This window comes from Rhinolophus ferrumequinum, chromosome 23 (assembly GCF_004115265.2).
Source record: "Rhinolophus ferrumequinum isolate MPI-CBG mRhiFer1 chromosome 23, mRhiFer1_v1.p, whole genome shotgun sequence".
NCBI classification, from domain to species: Eukaryota; Metazoa; Chordata; class Mammalia; order Chiroptera; family Rhinolophidae; genus Rhinolophus; species Rhinolophus ferrumequinum.
Window position 1 is genome coordinate 9,548,672 of NC_046306.1, and position 18,443 is coordinate 9,567,114.

At 44.7% G+C, this 18,443-nt stretch overlaps 1 protein-coding gene across 1 annotated transcript; it reads right to left on the reverse strand.

Moving 5' to 3' along the window:
* Positions 1–755: 755 nt before the first annotated feature.
* Positions 756–16,006, reverse strand: RNF114 (ring finger protein 114). The gene is made up of 6 exons (XM_033095008.1): positions 15,819–16,006; positions 11,907–12,057; positions 9,908–10,014; positions 9,434–9,548; positions 3,752–3,859; positions 756–2,548 (listed from the first exon to the last, which is right to left on the reverse strand). Exons 1-6 carry the CDS (start codon positions 15,956–15,958, stop codon positions 2,483–2,485), a joined length of 687 nt encoding a protein of 228 aa, XP_032950899.1. The 5' UTR covers positions 15,959–16,006; the 3' UTR covers positions 756–2,482.
* Between the last annotated feature and the right edge of the window lie 2,437 nt (positions 16,007–18,443).

Below are 18,443 nucleotides of genomic sequence, written 5' to 3' on the forward strand. Positions count from 1 at the left end.
CTGGGTTTAGTGACAGCTAACCCAGCTGTTTCTACATTTGTTCTAAATATGTAATTAAAAATCAGGAAACATTTGAGTATTTCATCTGTAATAGTAAAAGCTCTTAATTCAATTTGGCAAAAAAACTTATTTCCTTCTTGGAAAAATGATTCCCTTATATTCTGGCATATATGTTTACTAAGCACCTATTATGTGCCAGCACTGTGCTGGGCACTGGGGATTCACACATTAATCCAATATATAATCACAAACTGACAAGGGATTAATAAATGGTAGCTATTTAATAAATACTACATACCTACTTCATAAAGAAACTAGAAGCCAGAAAATTATTGCCATTTTATTGTAGGGAAACAGGTTGGGAAAGTATTTGCCAGGTGTCATACAACCAGCAGCAGAGTGCTGAACTTAAAACACACCCAGGACCTCAGATCTGAACTTGCAGAACTCTTTACTTTGATGTCTTGGGGCTACTGCTCAGTCATCTGAACAGGGCTGAAGACGTGTCTTCATGAAGCATGGTCACCTCTCACCTGACCGGATCTCCCAACTGGGAGAAGTGGGGGTTGTGTTCACTTTCCAAAGAGGACAGGCCCCGGGAGGCTCAGCTGCTGAAGCGTCAGAGCTGAGATCAGAGCCAGGTGCAACTCACCTGTGACAGGCAAGAACTGAGAAAAGCCACGCGCTTCTGGAGGCTCCGTAGGCCCAGACTTCAGCAAATGGGGTTAATGGAAACAGGCACTGCAGCTTACCAGTTGGATAAATTATGAAATTTATTTATATTTTGCCTTTTAAAAGCCAGAACGTAACAAATTTCACTTTCTGGAAAGTCATCTTATTAGAAATACATGAAGTGCACTTAACATGAGGCAATGGGTTTCTTGGTGCCACCAGTGAGACGGGCACGCTCTCATCAGTTCCCTCAAATGAAATTTCTGTTCGATTTCCCTTTAAACTTAGGCCGAGATGATCTCAATTCAGGGAGGTCTGAGTGAACTTTTTTCCAAAAATTACAGTGAAGAAGCTGACCTTAACATCGGGGCCCTCCCAAGCAACAGCACGTTCGAAAAACTTGTTTTGCCCCAAAGGGCCCTGTCCTTGCTGGTTACTAGGGATCTGCAGTTTTCCCTGCTGCTCGGGAGAGGCCACAGCAGCAGTGCACACCCCAAAGCCCTGTCAACTGCAACTTCGGTCACCGGCCAGAAAATATTTCCATATTCAGACGAGAGAAGTCTGACATGAAAGAGCAAACCTAAATCCAGATGCCCTTTGGTGGGTCATAGGTTCTGCTCCCACATATCAGACTGCCAGCTCTTAGCCTTGTGTTAATATTAATGTCGTGAAACATGTTGAACCTCAAGCTTCTTGAGCTGCTATCAAAGCAAGTTTCCAGTAGTTTCCATTAACAATTGCTCATAGATGTATTGTGCCTTTTGAATAGTGTCTTGTCAGAAGAGGCAGCGGACTGAGATACTAGGTTGCCTATAATAACCTCTCTCTTTGATAGAAAAGCAATGCTCAGTTTGATCTAAGTAACAAAATAAAGGATAAACAAACTGGTATCCACTGGGGCCCCCAAACCTCTTCCTTCTTGAGGACTCCTTTTCGTGCCTCAAGGACAAGAATGCAAGCAGGCTCCCACATAGAGGGGTAAACTTGACCCAGTCATCTGAAAATACCTCACTAGTTTGAAAATCAGAAGCAAAAAACTACGGCCGTCCCGCCTCTTTTAGCTGGCCCTCCTCCCCACTTATGGAGAAACGCAGTTTAACTTTTCTAATCTAGAAACACTATTTCCACTAAAAAATATGGTTACACCTTATCTTAAAAAGGCACCGTGCAGGCAGTTAAGACCGCATCAGTTTTCTAAGGGTGTGCAAGAGTGACAGGAAAACATCGCTCCTCTAATCTTCCGGCATCAGACCACACTAAACCCAGGAGAGCCAGCCCAACAGGGCTTTGGAAAGGTCGCCGGGGAGGTAAGCAGTTTCTGGCAGCCGCTGCCAAGGACCAGCCGACAGGAACTCCCACAGCACAGGCGGAGCCCCACTGATCAGAGGCACTTCTGCCGAAGCACACACCTCAGGGACAAGGACAGGAGATGCTGGTCTCATTTGTGCTATTCATGACCCAGAAGGTCCCGGCTGGCTCAGAGGACCTGAGAGACGAACACTGGGATGGAGGAACAGGTGTGACACAGGACAGGTGGAGAAGCTGGGTTCTCATCCAGAAGAGGAAGCAAATGCTTCAGAAAGTGGCTGAGAAACACTAAAGGACAAAACAGGTGACAAACAGAGTGGACAGCAGGGGAAGAGCCCAAAGGAAAGAAGGGCTCTGGGGACTTGTTTCCCTATCAGAAGTGACCCTGTCCAGATACCACGGCTCACTTCCAGGTCTGTTGTGTATTTAAGATGTATGAGTCACAAGTTTCACACGTAATGTCGTGGAAGCGCTGGAACATGAGCGGACAGGGAGGCCCTGCTCACTGGTCGAGGATGGAGCGCTGCAGCACCTGGTTCATCATGTCCTCTTCGTCGACGTCGTAGTCCTGAGGGCAAAACAGACACGGCCTCAGCAGCTGTGCGCAGCTGAGAGGACGCGGTCGGGAGGACAGCGGGAGAGCCTGCAATGGGCTCCAGATCTGGACAGGGCTGCAGGGGCCAGAGCCCCGCTCCGCAGTTGGCAACGCCAGCTGTACGGCTCTGGGCAAAGTGCTCGCTCTCTCTGTGCCTCAGCTGCCTCGTCCTGATGACGACAACGATGGCTCTTGACACAGGGACTGTGAGGAGAGAGCACCCGGGCGGACCCGGCACAGACCACGTGCTCAAACGTGGATGGCACCGTAGTCAAACCAGCCTTTCTATTTCTAATTCAACAAGGCCAAGTTTTCTATTTGGGCATTAGATTCATTTTTACAGCATTAACAAAAAGGACATTTATTTTCAAGTCTTAGATTCAGACACTATTAGACCACGAATAAATACTCTTCTTGACGACTTAGGAAAGAGTCAGGTCCTGAATTTAGCCATTAAGACTGAATACTACTCTAAAATTCTAACTTGACACTTACATGCAAATGAAAGGTTTATTCAAAGCACGTGGCCAAATGCATCTGTCACTGTGATGCTGAGGTAACAGTGTGCCCTGCAGAAGCACTCAGCTCTAGGGGAAGGGCACAAACCTAATGACCACGCTTGGCTAGGGACTGTGTTCTGCTTGACCTGAAGTACTTTATAAGATAAATAAGTAACACTGCATAGGGAACTCTGCACGTCCAGCTCCTCGGGGTTGGGGGCAGAGGAGGGGGCAATATTGTGCCTGTATTTCCACAGCCATCAGCATGAGCCACACTGTCCAGCTTGCACATCCCTGTGAGGGCCATTTCCGTTACCTGCCAGGTCCCCGCGGGTATCTGAGCTTAAGAATCCCAAACCAGGTTCTATAATAGGTAGAAACTACACATACCAAAAGAAAGTGGGCAACATTTTTTGGGGGGAGAAAACAACAAACAAAAAACAGGAGCAAGCTGTCAGTGTCACCATCTAGGTGACTGGCCAGTAATCTCCTTAAATGCCACACCAGGCAGGCTCTGGCCACCTGGCTCACGAGCAGGGACCGCACAGCTGCCGTTCCAGGGAACCCATCATGGCAGTGACAAAACAACATAAGGACCATGGTTCTCTAGGTAAGAGAAGCGGGTAGCAGTGTTGTTCCCCCAGGGGCAGGATCAGAACACGGGCGTCAGACTCACCACAAAAGTGTCGTAAGAAAACTGGTGCCGGCGCTGGATATGCTCGATGAAGTTGGCGCTGCGGTAGTTGGGGTCTCCCCAGGGCATCGAGGCACATATCGGACAGACCTTTCAAGAGAAGCATAGTCTTAGGCAGCTGACGTCTGAGCTGATGCCAGTCCTGTGGGGCCTGTGTCTGGCCTCCCTGCTTCTAGGACAGCTTTCCCGACACCCCATGCAAGGCCCGGCCACTCCTTCATGTGTCCATTCACATCCCAGAAAACACTCAAGTCAAATGACATGTGGCCGTGGGTAAGGGCTTACGCCGTGACACCACCCTTTTATTGCCTCCTACTATGGCTAGAACTACGTATAAGCCCAGTGGGGGGCTAGACTATGGCCATCCAACCAGCAGATGAAATGATCCAGGGCACAAAGAAAGCCAAGGAAATGACAGACGAGCAATGTGCCCAAGCCTTATGTGCTATGTTTACAAAGTAAATGCTCAGAAGAGGGGGTTCAGGCTGAAACACCCTCATACAGAGGCTGATTTGGGCTTTGAAGATTAGGAGGTATTTGGAAAGACAAAGAGAACACGGAAGGGATTTCCAGAAGAGGGGCAGCAGTAGCGAGGAGAAAGGACCAAGAGGCAGCATAACAGGCACAAAGCCAGACAATCAGTGTGGTCAGAACGGAAAATTCAGAGAAGGGCAGACACACGCTGCGGTGGGGGGAGACACAGGCCTCAGTGGTCTGGCTTGGAGATGGAACGCCACCGTGCGCAAGGAAGGAATGGTGACAAAGGGGGTTGGCAAGAGGTGAATCTGAAATGGTGGAAGATTCCTTGAGTGGAAGAGCTAGGCAGGCAGCTGGAGCTGGAGCATGGTTAGGACTAGAGACAGAGGAGGAAGTGGCTCCCAAAGGGAAGTGCTGAAGTATTGACACTTACGGAGCTCTGTGGAGGGACAGAACAGAGGGCGGAGGGCTGAAGGAGGAGAAGCTTCAACTGAGAAGAAATGATCGAGGGATGTGAGGAAGCCAAAGGAGGGGAAAAAGAGAGAAATCAGGTTGCAGTATCAGAAACCACAGAGTAATATCGATCAAAATTATGAGTGTACTTAACCTTCAATGAAATCAACCCATACCTAAGACTTTATTTTACAGACATACATGAACACTGGCAAAGATATGTTAAAATTTATGGCAGCCTTTTAAAATTTATTATGAAGAAGTTCAAACCTACAGTAGATAATAGTTTGATGAACCATCTCTTATCCCCAATACCTAGACTTAAGTTTGGCATAGTTAATTCAACAAAAAGGAAGCATTTTCAAATAAGACACAACATTTTACCCTTAATTTTCGGTACAGTCCTCAAAATAGGTATTTCCCTGTATCAATACAATACCATTCTCCCACTTATCAATCGACAATGCTTTAGTAGCATTTAATATTCCGTTCTTAATCAGAATTTCCTGATTGTTTGGGACTAACCTTGACATTCACTTATAAGGGACCAGTTAAACGGTACAGACGAGTAATAGAAAACTGTGAAGCTCGTTATAAAAGGAACAGATCTACATGTACTGACAGGGAAGAGATGCCATAAACATTGGTTACAGCCTATACAACGTGCTGTCATTTGTATAAAAAGAGGGACAAAAGAAGGGTATGTACATGAATCTCATAAGGACATTCAAAAGCCAGAGATGCCTTTGCATCACTGGATTTTGTGTTGCCACATACGCGGACTACTCTGACGCCAATGAGCACTCTAAGGGGGCATTTTCTGACGTTGTAAAGGTCTAGGAGCCAGGACAAGGGGTTCCAGGACTGGTTCTGTCACTAAGCAGCTCTACGACACGGGCAACCATCTAACTTGGTGGTGCACTGGTTTCTTTACTTATTCACTTCTAAAAATGAGTGCTGGGGAGATAGTGGCAGGAAATGAAGTAAAGTATCTCTATCATTTTACTTAGCATCTGTTTTAATTTTCATAATTACCAAAATTAGCTATGCTTCTTTGGTTGATTTTAGAATGGAAAATGGGTAGTGGGGCAAGTGGGTGGTATGTGTGTGTGTGTGTGTGTACACACTTGCTCTTTCAATTAGTACTTAGTTATTAAGAACCATAACTAAAATGTCTTGAAGAAGCTGAAAACCTGGCTTTGGGAGTTTTAGCTTGCGTAGTGCAGCCAAAGGATATGTACTGAGCAGCTATTTAGGAATTACAGTACATGTAATTCTAGGCAAGGAAAACAGCAGGTGCAATGACTATTCCAGGTTGGCATCTGCCTATAAAACTTCTGCAGTTCTCTATGGAATAAAAACATTAGAAAGATGAATATTAGTGTTAAATGATGAAGCTGTTTATTTGAGAATAATCAATTCTTTGCAAATGATCTCCTGAAAGGCTGGCAGGCCACCATTGGATGGTGTTTTAATTTCATACTGGATTTCTATTATACTAAAATGGCAAGTGGTAATACAATGTGTCTATCACATGCCAACATAGAATTACAAGAATATAAAGAAGTACTGGGAGCAACTGATGGTGTAGAAGGGAACCAGGGGCTAAGGAAAGGGGCCGGAGAGACACGTTTTACAGATCATTTTTTATACAATGAATTGACTACATACAAAGACACGAATTTTTAAAATTGCAAAGAGCTGACAGAAAACAAGGACTCAAAGCCAGCTGGGACCACAGAGAATGTGATGCTTGCAGGGGTGGAAGCCAGACTCTAGAGGAAGTAAGAGAGAGGTGTGAAAGAGACAGCAGCAGCTGAAAACCCACAAGCTAGAGGGAAAAGAGAAACTGAATGCAATCTAAAGAAAGCTCTGCATCATATATTCCTCCCGCCATTTAGACAGGAAGACTTGGGTATGTTTAAAAGAAAATAAGTGTAAGGAGCAGATAGAGAAGCTAAAGGGGACAGAAAAACATGACAGGGAAGCCTTAGGAGCAGGGAGTCTTTCTCTGTGCCAGCCCCTCGTCTCGGTCCTTTGCCTGGATCTGAGGACACAGGTAGAGAAGAGTCAGACTTGGAAAGGAGCTTTTTCCTCAACACAACAGTGAATGATAGCTACAAGGGAAAAGGGTTGGAAACTCAAGTGCTCCCAGAAACTAGGCTTGTAAGCAAAGCAGGATGGGTAGAAGCCCAGATTACCTAGAGAGAGCAGCAACTGTTTAAAGCCAGCCAACTCTTGCCAGACTTCTAATTTCTCAAATACAGAGTATCAAGATCGAGAAACCTGATTTTAAAGGTTAGGAAAAACGAAATGTGCATGGGCCACACATATCCCACAGGCTGCCAGTCTGTGAGCTGAGAGGTAGATCAGAGAGCTCCTGAGATAGAAGAAGAAAGAGAGAAGGAAGGAACGCAGACGTGGTACTTTGAACTTGGTTAAAGCAGGATTCAGTGTTATCCGTGGAAAGGATGGGGACAGTTCATGCCAGGAACTTAATACAGAGTGCCCAGAAGAGCCGCTACAAAGGGTGTGTGCCTCGTGACAACCAGGCCTACCTGAAAATGGAGTGCACAATGGGCCAAGCCGGCCTAGTTCCCTAGCTTGAGGAGTTGGGATAAGCAGATGGAGGGGGTTCATCTGTGGAATCTGTTGCAGCACAACGCTAAGAGCCTAGGGAGCCCGGTGTCAACAGTGGATGTACTGACCAGAATTTGGACTTGGCCAGGAGTTCAATAAAGTCAAGAGGAGATTTAACATATTCTTGAAAAGGCCAGCTGGATCTTAAGATTTACGATTGAGAAACAAAGAAGGCTGTGGGGCTGAATCCTATCAATCAGCAAAAGCTCACACATTCCAGTTCATGCACCACCTTTTACAGCAATGGAGCTGAAGACTGCCCATAAAACTAGGTACATAGTTCAACAGAAGCAGTCTGAGACAGAAGGGAAAACTGAAAAAGAACAATCGAGGAAGCTGTATTAAGACAATACATTAATGTCAATCACATTAAGAGGGAAGGGTAACACTGCTGAGATGGACCAAATTTAAACATTTTTCAAAAGAAGAAACTACATGTCAGTCTGTGATATTTTTATATTTTTGTATTTTTTAAGATTTTTATTAAAATATAGCTAACATACAATATTATATTAGTTTCAGGGGTACACAATATACCTAAAGAAGTGATCACCATGAGAGGTCCAGCAACCATCTGACACCATACCAAGCTATTACCATATTACTGACTATATTATTCTCTGTGCTGCACATTATATCCCCATGACTTACTTGTTTTATACCTGGAGATTTGAACCTCTTATTCTCCTTCACCTTTCCTCTCTTTTTAAAATTTTCAATTACAGCTGACATTCAATATTATTTTATATTAATTTCAGGTGTACAGCATAGTGGTTAGACATTTATATAAGAAGTGATGTCCCTGACTAGTCTAGTACCCACCTGGCACTATACATAGTTATTATAATACCATATTATTAACTATACTCCCTATGCTTTACTTTACATCCCCATGACTATTTTGTAACTACCAATTTGTACTTCTTAATCCCTTCACCTTTTCCACCCTGTCCCCAACCCCCTCCCATCTATCACCCTGATAAATCTAGTACCCATCTAACGCCATAGCTATTACAGTATTACTGACTATATTCCTTATGGTACACTCTACATCCCCACAACTACTTTGTAACAATCAATTTGTCCTTCTTAATCGTTTCCCCTTTTTCACCCACACCTCAACCCCCTTCCACGTGGCAACCATCAAAATGTTGTCTGTATCTATGAATTTGTTTCTGTTTTGTTTGTTTTGTTTTTCAGGTTCCACATATAAGCAAAATCACATTGCATCTGTCTTTCTCTGCCTGACAGTCCACTCAGCACAATACCCTCCACCCATGCCAGCCGCAGATGGTGAGCACCCCTTCCCTTCTCTGGGGGAGTCAATCTGTGATATTTAAATGTCTAAGGACTGATAAGCACTTTCCTAATAATTTCATCTTCAATTCTCTTTCCCCACAGCTACGCAGCTATTCTCAAAAGGAAAATGGCAGCTTATGGAGGAGAAACTCGGTGGACACCAAGGGCTCACAGTTAACGTCACCCACAGCGGGACCAACAGACATCACATGACCTCTCCTGTGGCACCTGGAGGACACATCACTTACGGAGCATCCCTGCATCCAATCATGAAGATGCAGACGAGCCCAAATTGAAGGACATTCTATAAAACAACTTGCCTGTCCTCTTTCAAAATGTCAAGGTCATGAAAGACAAAGAAAGGATGAGACTAAAACGACATGGCAACTAAATCTAGCACACAGATCCAGGATTTGAGGGCAGGGGAAGATTGCTATGAAGAACATTACAATTGTCAAAATTTAAACATGAACTCCACATGAGGTATTAGTTTGTATCAGCGTTACATTTCCGAAGTGTGACAATTAAACACAAAAAAATGCGGTTTTGTAAGAAAATATTCTTGTTCTTAGGCAATGTATGCTGAAGTATTTAGGGGCAAAGGGTCACAATATCTATAACTTATTCTCGAATGGTCAATGAAAAATTTGTATATATAAAGTATGATTAAGCAAATATGGCAAAATATTATTCATCTGTGAGTCTAGGTGAAGGGTATATAAGAGTTCACTGTATTACTCCTGTAATTTTGATTTTTTCCCCACAAAAAGTAGCAAAAAAGAAAGTTACTCTTACCACAGATTTGGTATCCGTGCTATGGGCTAACTTGCAGTGTTCCACAAGTCCTTCTTGATCAAAGTTCTTCTCAGGACAGTAAGGGCAAGGAAAGGTGTAACGGTTTGGGACATTCCTGGAAGATGAAAGGCAGGACAAAAGAAAAAAAACTTCTGTGGGTCCATTTCCAGGGAACTTTAACTAACGTATCCTCTAAAAAGGAGCAAAGTTCACTGAATATGTTATGACAGGGACCGTGGTGATCACTTCAGAATCAGGTCAAGTGTTCTGAAAATAATAGCACAGTTGATATTGAAAGACAGTCCTCCACACCCCCACCCCACACACACAAATACTTATATCAGCTTTAGCCAGCATGACAATTATATTTCCACTTTCCAAAACTCTTCCCACTAAATCCTCGAACATGCAAAGTGTCCCGTGTCTTTGTGGTAAAAGCTGACCTCCACCTCAGGGAGTGACTGAATCATTTACCTTGCCTGAAGGGACGCATCCTTGGTGGTGGCTTTCACACCTTCCATGATGTAATTCTGGTATTTGGAACAGGTAGCCACGTGGGCCCGGATCTTGGATAGGAAGAACTTGGAAGAATCAGAGGCCACAAGTTAGTCAGGACCTTGTCCAGGATCAACATAGTCCCAAAGCAAGGGCAAGACGACAACTAGACATCTGCCACCCCGGCAAACCATCTTACTGGACTCCTGGCTGTGTTGCTGGGGCTAAACCCCTGCTTTGTTGCAGGGTTTCTGCAACAAGGCTGATGTTTTACCTGACCAAATCAGGACATCTGCTTCCACTCTAAACTAACTCTCCAGAGGTTTGCTTTATTCCCCATGTGCTCTCTGCTCACAGAGGCCTCTAAACCCAGTGACATTGTTAAAGTTTTCCACACTAGCATTTAAACTCGTCTCCTTATAGCAAGTCAAGAACCACATTCCATTATGTGCAGCACAGAAAGGTGGTCATTTAAGTAAAAGGGATAAAGTATGAATCAGCTGATTGTGATAATTCTTTAAAAAAAAACAAAAACAAAACACCCCAAATCTGAATACTAGCCCTATAAAATCTAGTCTTTGCAATATAGAAAGAGAAAAGAAAACCTAGAGAAGAGTGCTTCGTGACAGGTGTTCTTAAAAAAAAAAAAAAAAAAAAAAAAGAGCATATAAGGAATGAAGAAAGAAGGGAAGATAAAACATTTTCGGAGGTATAATATAATACAATCACTCATCTTTAAAATGGAGAAAATCAAAAGCAAAGAGAAAAAAAATCCACATGCATGCATGAAGATGATGAAGGTAACAGGAAATTTTATTTCAGTATCTTGAGTTTCTAAGTTAAAGGAAACTGCAAGGAAAAAAAAAGAGCTTCACTATTTGAGCTGCGGCTTACCATGATACTTCTGTTTGAACCTCCAGCTAAAGAACTTGACTTCAAGCCGCCAACCAGGGAGCTCCCAATGAAAAGGGACAGGAAATAGCCCCATTCAGAACTGTACCCACAGTATACCACCAGTGCTAAGTCACTCTGAGAGGAAGGACACGGCCAGGTATATCCCTTCTATGGCTATCCACATGGAAGTGTGAGAGCAATGAAACTGATGAGCAAGGCTGTCTAATAAGCTGTTAAGGGAAAACTTTTTTTTTAAAGTGAAAAGAAGTTATAATGTATATTACAGTATGATCCTATTTTGTAAAAACCCTACATCTGTGTTTGTCAAAGGGCAGAAAATGTCTTGCAGTTTTCTAAATTAAACCACTTTAGGGAGGTAATCTCCGGAGTGGAGAACGAGCCTACGTTACTTTTTATTTTTGTACTGTCTGGAACTAACGAAATTACAATGATTTTAAAAATCAGTAAGCCTGTGTATATATCTCTTGTAAAATAAGTCAATAGTATTTCTCTTTTGCAGTTGTAACAGATGTTAAGATACATATACTTGACTCGAACTACATAAAAGAGCATGGGTGCATTTTAAGTGTTAGATATTGCTATTATAATCAAATGATTTCATATTGACATGAGTCCTCCCTGTTAAGTGCTAAAAAGTTGATTACATTTTACATCTGTAATGATATAGGTTTTAAAAATTCCTCTCAAACTCATTGCAGCAGGTAATTTTTTTTAAGTCACTGATTCCATTTTATATTTTTTAAAAAATAAAAAAATATTCTGTCATCACGTTCTAATTAAAATTGTGCATAATGCTTTGGAAAAATGGGTCTTTTATATGAACAAACTGGGCTAAATGATTCCTATGGCTTTCAAAGCTCAAATATGTAATATACTACGCCAACTCTTGGGAAAAAAACTCAACAAGGTTACCAAAATGAAGCAGCACAGCCATTGCCACAGGTAACCAGCATGCACACATGCTATTAGTCACCTAGTCATGCTCTAACTTCAGAAACAACATGGCAACAGCTCTACGTTTTACCCCATCTCAAAGTCTCTCTTTCGTTTTACTTCCACATACATTTTTACGGCAGCCATGGCAAGAAGTCTCTGTGTTCTCAATCTGCCGCTCGAGCTCCACAGCTCGGTCGCCAGGTGCCAGAGGGCTACGACACACCCCACAGACAGGCTTCTTCGGCTTCAGACATTCCTGCAGGCATGCAGAGCAAAAGCTAGAACAAGACATACAGAGAACCGAGTCATGCATCGTGGAGACAAGACAACAGGAATGGATCGTTTTAAAAAGACATCAATGAACAATGGATTAAACACAATTTGCTCCCTACTCCTGATTCAGATATTGAGTCCTCCTACACCAGAAAAATGGGGTGGTGGTGAGAGGGAACAGACCCTGCAAAGAACACACAGGTCCAACAACAGAAATAAATGCAAACTACCATGATACATGGTGAAAGGTGTTATGGCGCAGTCTTCAAACCTTAGCCCCCAGCACTGAGGGATCCTGGTGGGGTTCCCTCAGTGAACCTCGGTTTTTCCTGTGAATGGAGAGAGCGGTACCCACACCTCTGAGCATTGAAATCATGAAATACGTATAGTAGACCCTTAGTACAGTGTATAGCCATATGAAATGCACCACAAACAGGAGCTGCTATCATTAGAGGTGATTGCAAAGCACTATGGGAATACAAAGACAAGAGCAACTAGTTGTGACCCGAGGACGAGGCTGGGAAGACTTCAGAGGCAGCACCTATGAAAGAGCCTTAAAAGAAAGAGTTCAGCTGGCAGAGAAAGGAAGAATATTTCAGACCCTTTGACTTAAACATTCATGATACATCTGAGAATATAAAAGCCTAACACTTTCCCTCATAAGCAGTAGGGACCCAGATGTTTAAAGCACAGCATCAATCAACAAGAACAAATCCAAGTTTTAGAAAAATAATTCTGAGGTTATCACAGATGAGAGTTGTTGGTTTTTAAATTTTTTAAAAATATTTTTATTAAAATATAGCTAACATGTACATTTTTTTCAGGTGAGGAAAGATGAGAGGAGAATTGAAGTAGAAACCACACAGGTGGCTAAAGGCCTGAATGAGGCAATAGAGAATGAATTCAGGAAACGATTCAGAGGTGCAATCAGTAGGACTTGGTAACTTACTGAAGACAAGAAGTCAAAGATGGCCAAGTTTCTGTCCTGAAGCCTAGGCAGGTGGTGATGCTGAGATACAGTACACAGAGAGAATGGGTAATAAGGCATGAAAATACCCTGGCTACACACTCAACCTGATAGAATCAGCCAGGAAAAACTCAGGATATAAATAATCAAATGTAATCTGTGCATGTGACAATTTTTTACTGTCTCTGAGAATTTTCTTCCCCTTTGTTATTCAGCTAGGTGTGAATGATGCTAGGCAAAATTCTGTACCAGGCTGGAAGAAGGTGAGGGGATCCACTTATTCACCTGAGGGCACAGGGAACTAAGTCCCTGTGCTCATAATGCGTATGTTCCAGAGTGGAGAAAAACACAGTAAGTTTCAGATAGTGATTAAGTATATGAAGGAAATACAACAAAGCAATGAGATCAGCTGGGGTGGCGGATCACAGGAAATTTCTTTAAACAAGTAACCTTTGAACTGAGACCTAAAATTATGAGAGCCACACAGAGCTGGATGCAGAGTCCCACACTGAGATGACACCAAGTGCAGAGGGGTGTGTGAAAGGCAGAAAGGAAGACTTCTGGGGCCCTGCCCTGAGTCATGGCCAACAAAATAGCCTGCTTTCAGTTTCCATTTCCTATTTATGGGCCTTTTTCTAGTTCAGCCTTCTACATACACGCTCTAACCTTTGTTACAGTGCTACGTAGAAAGTCCCTTCTCCTGCTGTATTACAGTACACAGAGAGTACACCAGACTGGAGGACATAGTCATTCAGGGCTTGAAAGAAAGTTTTATAAAAACCTAACATCCCACCCAGCCAGAGCTGCAGTGATGCTCAAATTTCCAAGCACGAAAGTTAGCAAAAACCAAGTAGGGGCAGCGAAAAGCAGGTGGCTGGAGCTAAGGGAGACTTGCGCTGCCCTCAGTGAGGTGCATCCATCTGTCTTCAATCAACACTGAACTGATAAACATGTGGAACTAGTATGATGAGTATAGAAAAGTTTGAATCCCAGTATTGACCCTTGACCTCTGATCCAGGGAAGGTTCACCTGGCTCAGGGAAACCTCAAATTTTGCTGCTGTTCAGCTGGTCAATTGTACTGGGTCAAGTCTCTTTATTCATCCATTACCACCTCCGTCAACACACACAGGTTTGATCCTTACAGTAACCTCCCGTTGCACAATGAATTTTCACAACAGTCTAAACATTTGTTGGTACTTACCGGGATGCCAAAAAAAATGTATACACATGACTTGTCTATCCTTGTTATCTGTATATATTGAGTATTACAATTTTAATACAGCTTTTTCCTTTCTTAAAATGTGTGTACATTTTTTTTGGCACCCTCTGTACTTATCATCAAGTCAATGCCTCGTGAATTGAGGGCAGCATGGCCTTCTTTCTTACTATGTCCCAAGCATCTGGCACAGAGTGAGTACACAAATATTTCAGTCTGTGGAATATAAGATTAGAAGATGGATGGTCACTGTGCAGGGCACTAGGGATACAGAGAGGGGCAAAGCAGACATGGTCACTGCCCTCGTGATCCATCAGTTTTGCTCTGTGCAAGAAACTGGAGGTGACTTCCATGAGGACGGTGATAAAGGAGGTAACAAATTGGGACTTGAGGTCTGAAAAGGATGTCGGGTAGCGGTGGGGGCGGTGCAGATGGGCACGAAGAGTTCCAGGCTAAGGGAACTGCAAACGAGAACAGCCAGGGAGAAAGAGCTTCATGTACTTGAAGAAGCAAAAGGCACTCAGTGTGGCCGGGGAGCCCTTGCCAGGTGCCAGCTGTTCTCTGGGCAGGCAAACAGATGCCTGCAGTCCATCTGGGAAGAGTCGGACACCCTGGTGAGCCTCAGAACTCTCACCTGCAATATGGCTGCCAACCCCAACCCTCTTCCCCCGCAGGATTGCTGTGGAAATAAGAATGCCTGGGAGGCCCCGCCGGTGCCTAGCGTGCCGACTGACCAGTAAAGGGGTCCTAAGCCCAATGCCAACGTGTTGCCCTCGACAAGCATTGAGGGAGGCCATGGAGGAAATGCCAACTCTCCGAGGCAAGAAGCGGATGGTCAAGTTTTCTACAGTTCTTTCAACGTAGGTGTGTTTTTGTGTCTGACGGAGCTCAAACGCCTCCAAGCACCTATCCCAGCCCGGGACCCACACTGACATTGACCCCCAACTCCTTTTGTCCTCACAATGTCTGTTAGTAATATGCGGGCCATGGAGGCGTGATTTCAAGTACCATGAAACAAGCTTCGTACCCACGGAAGGAGGAACGCTGGCAATCCCTGTCTGCCAACTCGCAGTCCCTGTCCCAGTTAAGGGCAGAGCGCTCCGATCTACGTCAAGACTTCCCTTTTGTTCGTTTAGTCTAGTTCAGCGTTTCTCCAACTTTCGTGCACGTTACAATTACTTGGCAGAGTTGGATACACGACTCCGTATGCATCGACTTTAGAGGAGGTGTACGCACTACTCAAGGGAAGTTGGGGCTCTCGAGGACAGCGGACTGTAGACCGTACCTAACCCCAAGCACGGTGCGACTCCACCATCGCTCGTGGGAAGGTGCTGACAGGCGGCCTGAACACAGCGGGCGCTCATCAGAAGGGCGGGATACTTGGGAGAGAGCAGGACGGGAGACAAGAGCGCCCTGCCAACTTTCACGAGCCTTCAGGAGACCGGGAGGGCCCCCTGGAGAAGCCCCGTTAGGCCGGTCCTCTAGCTCCCGCCCGAGACGCTCCCTGACGGGGCCTCGCCCCTCGGATCCCTTCCCCGTCCCAGTCAGGCGCCCCCCGACCAGGCCCCGGTTCGCCGCTTACACGTGTCCGCAGACCACCCGAACCGGCTTCTCGTACACCTCTAAACACACGGGACACGTATAACGGCCCAGTGGGTCCGCCTCAGCCGCGGGCCCTGCCAGCTGCGCACCACCCTCAGGGTCCTGCTGTTGCGCCGCCATCTTGCTGCCGCGGAGCGCCCCGCAACGGCGGCCGAGGAGGAGCCCGATGGGGCGGGGCCGAGGAGGCACGCTGGTGCACGCGAGGGGTGGGGCGCGGGGCGGAGAGAGGGCGGGGCTCCTGGGCAGCAAGGGCCGCTAAGAGCTCGGATTATGGAATGTACGCCTGGCTGGGGCGGGGCTAGTGGATGCGCCACGCCTTCTTGGCCCCTCTGACCGGAGGGAGGGGGGAAGAGGCGGACGGAAATCTGGAAAATGTGGAAACCAGATCCACAGACTGGTAGTATTGGAACGGGCTTTGTGCTTCAGCCTCTTTTCTAAATTTAAATTATTACTATTACTTAATATTACTTATGCACTATTACTTAATATTTCTCTTCAAACCGAGTTGCTTCCTTCAAACGTAAGCAAACAAATTTTAAAGGGAGATTTGATATCACTCCTGAGCCACAAATAGAAAATCAGTTTCACTTATTTCTATAAGGAAATTGTAAAAATACAATGGAAACAAAACAAAAATACAAATGGAAACAAAATATCATTCATTCATGCTGGATACTGCTGACGCTGAAAAGAGAAATTAGCCATTATTAGACAGGTGTTGAAGACAGGCTATCGCCACACTGAGACTTGCTAGCGAAAGCAGAAGTAATGGGAAGCCAGTCTCGCTCCGTGAGTCAACGTTAATATTGTGTTCACGTGTCTCCTGGCAATGCAATCCAGCTCCTGCTCTGTGTAAACAAGGAAGCTGGGGCTTAAGGAGATAGACTAAACCTCAATCTCACAAGAAAGGAGCAGGCCTAGACCCCATATGTTTTGAATCCTAACTTCCTCCACTTTCTACTGCACCCAGTTAGCTCTTGTATGCAGCCCATTTAACAAAAGATACATCTTTTTAGAAGGCAGGCTGTGCTAACAACCCTGCGTGGTTTGCTTAACCAGGAAAATTAACGATCAATGAAACCTCCACCTGAAAGGCCACAAAGGCTTCACAGTAAGGAGGCTACACGGGACAAATAAACCTCGTGTGTTAAACCAGGTTAATTGAATGCAAGTTTGTGCCTTCTTTGTCCTATTCCCAATCATCTGGATTGATTTTGCTTGACCTGGTGGCATCAGGAGGATTATTTTCAGCTAACCACGTGGGCATCTTTTCACCAAAAAATAATTTGGCAGGTAGGCAGCAGCCCACGAGGCCTCTGATTACTTACACTTTCCTGTTTCTTTTTCCTGTTCCTATGCCAGGAACCCATTCATCTGCTCTCTCTCCTCTCTCCCTTCCAGGGCAGACAGAGGGCAGAGGTAGCTGCCGGTATTTATAAGCCTTTGTGTTGACCCTGTAGCTGCTGCCAGACCCTGGGGAGGTGGGGGTGGGGATGTGGGTGAGGGGTGGTGGTGGGAAGAGAGCCTCAGACCTGGGCTTCAAATCCACCCAGGGCCTCCAGTTTGAGCTCTTGAAAGGAACGTTCCACGAGCTTATACTTTGTCACAGAGGCAAGAGAACAAGATTGAAATAATTCATAGTGAATGTGGGTTTTTTTGGTGCTTATTATTCTAAGCCTTTTACATGAATAAATCCTCACAGTACCCTATGCCTTAGGTTCTATTATTATCCCCATTTTACAGCTGTGCAAATTTGAAATACAAAGAAGTTAAATTACCTTTTAACATGGATGGACATGAGAGTCAGGATTGGAACACCACATGCAGTTTGGCTTTTGCACCTGTGCCTTTAAGGGTGCCTGGAAGGCTGCTGGAGCCTCCCCCCCACCCCACATCCTGATACAGTGTGGAAGTAAGACTGGGCTGTGGCCCAAGGAGTCCAATTCTAATGGGTTTCTAGGTAAGGCTGATGTTGTAGAACCAGGTAATCATATTTTGAGAACCACTAGCTACACTACCCATCCCTCCCCACGTCAGTGCTGAGACTAGACTGAATGTGCTCCATCCCTTTCTGTTTTTCCGAGGCATTCCCAGTGACAGTGTCCCCACTATACCTTTCTTTGCTTGCAAATATATTGTCAGTCCTCTCTTTTCCCCATACTCATACTTGCTGTTTTTCAACAGTCAACCTAATAATATGTGTCAAATGAATGAACCTCTCTTCTTCTCGCTTTCCCTTAATGTTCTTGTGCAAAATATTTCCCACAATAGTTTCTTCCTCTCCTTTAGTTTTTGGCAGCCTCTCCCAGGTTGCCCACGTCATCTAAGGTCCTCTTGAGGTTCTGATATGAGGCTGGAGTGGGGAATAGATCCTGTTCAAAGTCTTCACAAACTTGAATTTTACTGTTAAGGGAGACTCATTCATTTAGGCAACAAAGAGTCCCTGTGGCCTACTATGTGGCAGGCCTCTGCAGGGTGGGGAGATACAGTGTGGGAGAATAGTTGAGATGAATTAGACAGGCCTCAAATCATATAATCCTCAGAGTCCTATCTCTCAGCCACAGGTGACATGTAAAAATTATTACTACACTTATCTAAAGTAGGC